The 7,535-nt window shown below is 48.6% G+C and overlaps 1 protein-coding gene across 2 annotated transcripts; it reads left to right on the top strand.

The window, feature by feature from the left end:
- Positions 1 to 907: 907 nt before the first annotated feature.
- Positions 908 to 7,325, top strand: TRIM59 (tripartite motif containing 59). 2 transcript variants are annotated; one of them, XM_064665766.1, is made up of 3 exons: positions 908 to 2,025; positions 4,200 to 4,225; positions 5,993 to 7,325. In XM_064665766.1, exon 3 carries the CDS (start codon positions 5,996 to 5,998, stop codon positions 7,238 to 7,240), a length of 1,245 nt encoding a protein of 414 aa, XP_064521836.1. In that variant the 5' UTR covers positions 908 to 2,025; positions 4,200 to 4,225; positions 5,993 to 5,995; the 3' UTR covers positions 7,241 to 7,325. The 2 variants fall into 2 exon arrangements, with proteins under 2 accessions (XP_064521836.1, XP_064521835.1); XM_064665765.1 differs by lacking the exon at positions 4,200 to 4,225 and having other exon boundaries at positions 1,033 to 2,025.
- The last annotated feature ends 210 nt before the right edge of the window (positions 7,326 to 7,535 follow it).

Genomic DNA, 7,535 nt, shown 5'->3' with positions numbered 1-7,535 from the left:
CTATTAAATAGATTTAGACCTTGCTGAGCGTGGGGTGGGAGTGAGAGGGGAGTGGTACAATACCATGGACAGCTACAGACTTGTCATCTGAAAAATAGAAAAATATGGTTGTCTTGAATATATGGAAAAGAGGAACCAGTAATTATAGTTCAGTGTTGAAAGCAAAGGGGGAATTTCCCCAGTTTACTCCAAACTCTAAAAAACTAAAAGATACACTGATTATTTGTGTAGCAAAGTAGGAAAATAGTAGCTATTGCCAGCTGTGGATTGCTTGTATTTTATCTCATTCCAAGCAAAAAAAGAAAATATATATATATCTTGCACCTGCAGTCTTGTATGAGCCTCTTTGATTTATTTTTAATCCCTTTTCCTCCCCTGCCCACTTTAGAAGCAAAAATAACAATTTTACCAAGCTCCCTCCACAGGGTTTGTGTTGAAAGCCAGTGTACACAGAGCCAGGATTACAGGGAATGTGTAATTAGAAACTGTAATTAACAGCCAATAGATATTTTGTAACCAAAGTCAGAAACAATGAGAGTGGGAAAATGTGTGGTAAAACTATGGCAAGTAGTTTGTTAGAGGATGAGATTTTTTTATTAGCTAAAACATAATTCCATATATTTCCCAGATATTTGGATAAGGTTCTCTAAATACCAGTTTAACGTGTTTAGGTGAGTTTTGGGTGGTTTATTATGATTTACATGACAACATTAAATGAATTTCATTTCTCTTTCAAGTTCACTGTGAATGCAGCAGCTGAGAACGACTTTACAGTTTAGTTCAAATGAATTGGAAATAAACCCTTGGACATTCCCAGGGCTGGGGCAGCCACAGCTCCTCTGGGCAAACTGTGCCAGGACCTCCCCACCCTCCCAGGGAAGGATTTCTTCCCAATATCCAGTATAAACCTACTGTCAGTTTAAATCCATTCCCTTTGTCCTGTCGCTCCAGGCCCTTGTCAAAAGTACTTTATAATAATCTTCAGTAGCCGAAGCAGGTAGATGTGCTTCAATTTAAATACGCATTAATTTTTATTTCTGTGGTTAGCAGCTCCAGAAGGTCGGGTCCTGCACCCCCAGAGCAGGAGGTTTCACGTCTCCTGGTTTGCGCTCCGGGGTGAATTTGTCCTCAGATGGTGAAGGGGAATGGGGTCGGTGACTGTGGTTGCAGAGAGGAGCAGGACAGAGCTCCCTGTGGGTGCCAGCAGTGCCCGGGGCAAGGGTTTGCCACGGGGTGCTCCGTAAGGTGCCATCCCCCCTCAGCCGCTGTATCGCTCCATCGTTATGATGCTGGCACCCAGGGCGCCATTCCCGGTGAGCATCCTCCTTCCCCCTGCCCGGACAGTCCAGCCCGCTCCCTCACACAACAGCAACAACAACAACGACGACGACCCCCTGGTTCCTGCCGGCTCCGGCGGCCGAGGGACCCTGCGGGGACGCGGCTCCCCTTTCGTGGCCCTGTCCTCCCTACCCTGCCTCGGTGCCTGCCCTCGCCCCGTCCCCGCCCTCAGCTCCGCCCGCTCCTCCCGCCGTTTACATTCAAACTCCGCGGCCGTTACGGCGCGCGGGGTGGCGGGAGCGGCTCCATCCCGCTGTGGAGCCCGGCGGGAGCGGCTCCCTCGTCCCGTGTGGAGCCCCCTGCTCCCCGTGGGGAGACCCTGCTCCTCGTGGAGCCCCGGCGGGAGCGGCTCCGTCCCGTCCGGTTGCAGAGCCCGGCAGGAGCGGCTCCCTCGCCCCGCGGCGCTGCCCGGGTGGTGCCGGGGGGTCCCGCGCCCTCAGGGCTCCCTCTCTCCGTGAGGGCTCGGCGGGGCCGGCTGTGTGAGCGCTGTGTGAGCGCTGTGTGAGCGCTGCCTTCCCGCGGGCCCGCCCGCTCCCGTGCCGTGTTTCAGCTCCTTCTCATCCGTGTGACCTCGGCGAGCTCCAGGTGTTGATCCCATCGTTTCCCGGTTACTCCTTCAGGAGCGGTCCCATCGTTGCCGGTCTGGGAGCTGCGGCTGCGGCAGGAGGGACCCTGCGGGGGACGCAGGTAAAGTGTGTTCATCCTTCACCTCCGCTGGTGCTGTGAGGGGAATGACGGATAAATGCTCAAAAACCAGACGCTTTGACAAGAGTTACAAGGGATGGAGGGGGGATCGAGCATGGAAAGAAAGGCTGGAGGGGGATATAGAACCACAGCTGGAAAGGACCCAGGGGGGATCATCGAAGTCCTGGCGCGGGTTTTTCTGCTTTCTCCCCGCTTTCCTGAAGTTTGGTTTTTAAAATCGCCAGCACGAGTTCCCGTTGTAAACTTCTTAATCGAAATTATGGTCTTGGAAAAATTTCTGAGATTGAGGTGGAGCGCGGAAGTTTCCGGCTGGGTGAAAATCGCTGTGGGTTCCATGCAAACCAGGGCTGGGACCGAATTCTTTTTGTAACATAAACGACACGTAATACGAGAGAGATCTGTGAAACGGCCCGGCTCGCTCTCAGGAGTCAGAGATTCCCTCGGGATTCACCGGTAACTGTGATCCCAGCGCGAATTTGGAGTTTTCGAATGTGGTAACTTGTGTCGAGTTGTGTCAGAGGAGGAGCCAGAGCAGGGACGGACAGCAGGGAACTGGCAGGTCCCTCTGACAGGGAAACTACACGGCTGTGTTCATCTCCTTCAGGTCATTAAAAACCCCAAAAAGTGTCAAACTGTGCCAGCGGTGTAGTAGCTGTGGTAGGAGTAGGGGCCGGGGCAGAACATCCCAGGCTGAGAATTGCTGTGACCTGTGCTGTGGGATAAAGCAGCAGCACGGCTGGAATGGGCTGGAATAGGGAGGTTTAGGGCTGCCTGTGATTCCTGGTGGGTTTATGTTTTGTTCCTTTACCAGGAAGGTGATTTATGAATGGAAAACACTGTAATGTCATTCGATCTCTGTTTCTTGCACAATGTAAACTTGAGCTTCTGTAACAGTGATGAAGAGGATTTCATGGATCTCTGTGGGATAGGGAATGGGCATTTCTGCGTGGATTTGGTTCAAGTTCAGCACATTTTGAAGTTGAGTGTTGCAGTCCTTCAGGAGAGAGCAGAGGTTTCCTTTGCTGGCAGGAGGAGGAGCAGCTCCCACTCCTGGGGGTGCCCCTTGGAATGGGCTGTTATCCAGTGCCAAATTCACCTTTTAAAGTCCTCTGGAGTAGAATGGGGTGTGGGGGATTGTCCTGTAAAGCAGTTATTTATCCACCTAAACACTGATGTATGCTGTGTTCCACTGTTCGTATATTTGCATATAAAAATATATATAATTTTTTCTAAACAACCTCTGGCATAATGAGCTGGAGGAGCAGGAGATCTCTGGGAACACAGTTATCAAGGAATGCACCACATTCCTGTGATCTGCTTCACTGGATGCTTTGGCACACACCCCATCCTCCAGCTCTGCTGCCTTCATGACATGTTTTCACCTCTCTACAACCCCCCTAATTAGAGGAGGATAAAATCCCAGTCCTTAGCAGGCATCCCATTGCTGGGAGATTTCCAAAACTGACACAAATTGCACTTTTGAATTTTAAAATACCTTCTAGTTTGTGATTTGTTTATGCTGGGGGAACTCTTACAATAAATCTGTATATTTATTACTATACATGTGGCACACGTATTTGCTGCCACAGTTGTTTGGAACATGCCAGGAAAAGTCTCTGCTCTGTGCAGGAAAGCATTTCCCAGCTTCCTGCTCCTGCTTTTCTTTTCCTAGAAAAGTTATTTTCTTTCTCTTTGCTTAACTCTGTCATTTTGGGCCTTCTCTGTATTTTCCAACTGCTGTTCCCAGTCTCTGTTTCCAATAGTCTGCAGGTGAACAGCAGTGGAAATAAATCAATATATGGGTATTTCCTCTGTGCTGCCAGTACTGGGTGAAATTTTGGGAATTCCAAACCTTTTACTTCCCTGCTACAACTCCTGGTAATTGTCTAGAACAAATTAAGGAGACACAGGGTGCTTTAGAAAAATCAGCACTGACATTCCAAATCCTGTTTGGAAACTGAGGGATAATAAATAAAAAATAAAAAGGAGTAATAAAAGAGCTGGAGGTGCCCAAGTTAGTGATTTTAAACAGGGAGATTTTCTAAAAATTATTATTAATTCCATATATATAAGAGAAAATAGTGAATATCTAACTAAGGATTCCTTTTTTTTCTAACCATGAGAAAAAATATAACATATTTTTCCTTTGATTTCAGTGGAAGTGACACTCCTAAGATTCATAGTAAGTTTATTTATATATATAAAAATAAAATAAAACCTTTAAATGTAGTTCCTATGGGAATTAATTATAAAAAATAATTATCTAGACAGTGGAATAGATTTGTTGCTCAGCTCCCTTTGTTATTGTCACATTTCTTTAGTTCCAGTGTCTGAAGCATCACTTAAAAACATGGAATTAATAACCCAGTGTTGCTACAGTGGCTGATTGGAAAAGCTGGGAAATAAAGGCCTGTGGCTTCCCAGTGAAAAGAGGAATAACCTCATGGCCTTTATTTAGTAAAAAATAGCTTTAGTGTCATTGTCACGAAGGTCTTTTGTTAAATGTTTGTTGGACCTGATCTGAATTCTCTTTACTGAGGAGAATGCAGCAGTTGGTTATAAATGCTGACACTCTTTGTCATTCTGCTTTTAAAGGGCAGTTCTTAGGAATTATATGGAATTATGTCTCACTCTAGGAGATTTTCTCCCAGCTGTTCTCAAGGTCTCCTTTTAAAAAGAATTCAAAGAAGTGAACCAACATTTTGTGATAATTTATCTGAAAGTGTGCTGCATGGATTTTTTAATTTTTTTTTTTTTCTTAGAGCTGAATTAATCAGCCTGTGTTTTGAATATAAAGTTGACTTAAGAACATACAGATTGAATTGGCTGATGGTAAATTAAAAATAAACTAATAAATTAAAGTTTTTAGTTGATTTTTTGGCATTGTTTCACCCTAATTAAGCCCAGCACTGCCCTTTTGGACCCAACCCCAGCCAGTGAGATAAGCCAGGCTCATTTCTGTGCCACCAGAGCAGGTTTCTGTGCTCAGGGCTCATTTAACCCTCAGAGAACTGGGCTTTGGGTGTTCAGCTCCCACCCTCCCTCATTGTGAGCCCTGCTCCAGGTTGTTGTTGGCAGATTTTGATTTAGACCCCAGATTGATGGGTTTTGATGCTGAAAACTCAATTTCTTGTTGCAGTGCAGCAAAGCCTCTGACTAAAACTGGTGGAGGGGCAGGAAAACGTGGCACGAAGAGGAGGAAACTTGGTACCAATTCCCTCGTGTTTTTAGCAGAATGGAAACAAAAATCATGATTTATCAGGAAAACTGGCTTTAGTGTTACTGTCATTTGGGATTTAACACTGATTTCACTAAGCTGGCAAAGAAAAAATGAGGCAACACATCACAAAGGATGGAAAGTGAAAGTTTTTGAGTTTGGTGCTTAAAGTAACCCAGGAATAGCACACAAAAATCTAATCCTGGTAGTGGTGGTGTCTGTAAGGGCTGCTGAGTTGGATTGTTAGTGCCAGAACCTCCAGAGAGCTTCTAGTAAATGTGACTGTTTAATGCTCTAATGACTATTTTATGTTACAAAAGTAACGTTTGAAGTGAGGGGAGAAAAAAAAGCGTCTGTACTTCTTGTTCTATTCTCATGTTGGAAGCGGTGGGAGAAATCGTTCATAATTCTGAGGTTATTTAGAAATTCTAGTTTTGCTTTTACCACTTTGCTACTGCTTCCCATCGTAAAAAACATCTAGTGGCAGATTCCTGCTTTCCCTGGCTTTTTAAGGCAGAGGTTGGATGTGGGTGCTCGCTTGGCTCCCGAGTGCAGCTCAGAATTTGCTGAACTCACTGAACTGTTCACTTTCATTATTATTTTGCCTTTCTTTTCCCCTTGGCAATGAACTGCCGAGGTGGGAATTCCTGGTCAGGAACTGCCCCGCTGGGGTCACTGCAGTGATTGTGGAGGAGCTGAAGCCCTTTGTTTGTGTTTGCTTTCCCCGCGCAGGCCATGGAGCGGCTGGAGGAGGAGCTGACCTGTGCCGTTTGCTGCGGCATTTACCAGGATCCCCGGGTGCTTCCCTGCTCCCACACCTTCTGCAGGGAATGCCTGCAGGGGGTTCTCCAGCGCTCCGACACCTTTTCCATCCGGAGGCGCCTCAAGTGCCCCAACTGCCGGGCCCTGGTGGACATTCCCGCCGCCGGGCTGGAATCCCTGCCCATCAACTTCGCCCTCAAGGCCGTCATTGAGAAGTGCCGGCAGGAAGAGCCCTGGGATGTGGAGACGTGCCGGGAGCACCCCCGGCAGCCCCTCAACATTTACTGCCTGCTGGACAGGCAGCTGGTGTGCGGGCAGTGCCTCACCATAGGGCAGCACCGCGGGCACCCCATCGGGGACCTGCACAGCGCCCACAGGAAGGCCAGGGAGGCCGCGGGAAAACTGCAGGAGCAGCTGCCGGAGAAATACTGGCGGGAGGTGCTGCTGTGCTACATGAAGCTGACGACGCAGAAATCCCAGTGGGAGAAGCTCCTGAGCAGCGAGAGGGACGTCGTGGGGCAGTACTTCAAAAAGCTCGGGGACACCTTGGAGCACAAGAAACAAGCTCTGCTGGGCGCTCTGGATGAGCTCAACAGGCGCTTCCTGCGGGAATACGAGCCCCTGCTGGAGAGTGTGAGCAAACTGAAGGTGGAGGAGATTGAGCTCAAGTACCTGAATTCCTCTATTCGGAAAGAGAAGTCCCCCCTGCTGTGCCTGGAGAAGCTGGAGGAGCTGCAGCAGCGGGTCAGGGCCCTGAGGGAGAAGGAACTGCCGGATGTGAAACCTCTGGAGATTTGTCCAAGGATGGAGGACCTGCTGAAGGACGTGTGGGCTAAAACTGAAATAGGTCAGATCCACAAGATCCCCCCTCCAAAACTGATGCTGATTCCCAGGAGGAAACAGTGCAGCAAATGCCCTGGGAAGGAAACTGTGGAAGGCAGCAAGTGGGTGTGTGCCCTGAGCCTGCCCCCCGTGAGCCTGCCCACCGTGCTGCTGCTGCTGCTGCTGGGCCTGGCGGGCACCCTGCTCGTCCTGCACAGGGCACTGCCCCCCGGGGCCATCCAGGCTGCTCCCGCGTGGATCTCGGAATTCCTGCTCCAGCTCTATCAGCATTCCTGCTCCCACCTGCAGAAGGCTGTGGATGGGCTGTGCCACCCATTCACCTCCCTGATGGGGTTCTGCAGGAGAATTGTCCCCTTTGACTGCTTCCGAGAGTAGGTGATGGCCCAGTGCAGGAATCCAGGATTAGTTTTGATTTCCACTGAAAAGCTGGATTATTAAAGCTCTACACTTTTCCCTTCTATTCCCATATCCTTCCTTTTCTCTAGTGCCTGGATTTCCTCTGAGCTACGTCTTAGTGAAGTAAACATTTGCACCAAAGAGGGCTCTCTGTCCCACTGAGGTGTTTGTTCCAGCCGGGATCCAGGCAGGACCAGCAGCTGGAACCAGCTCACACGTGGGAATCTGAGTCTCAGCTCTGAAAACTCCTTCAACATGGACTCTCTTATTTTTA

Source organism: Pseudopipra pipra, chromosome 10 (genome assembly GCF_036250125.1).
Source record: "Pseudopipra pipra isolate bDixPip1 chromosome 10, bDixPip1.hap1, whole genome shotgun sequence".
Classification (NCBI taxonomy): Eukaryota; Metazoa; Chordata; class Aves; order Passeriformes; family Pipridae; genus Pseudopipra; species Pseudopipra pipra.
Note: the sequence above shows the minus strand (reverse complement) of the source record. Positions and strands in the feature narration are given on the sequence as shown.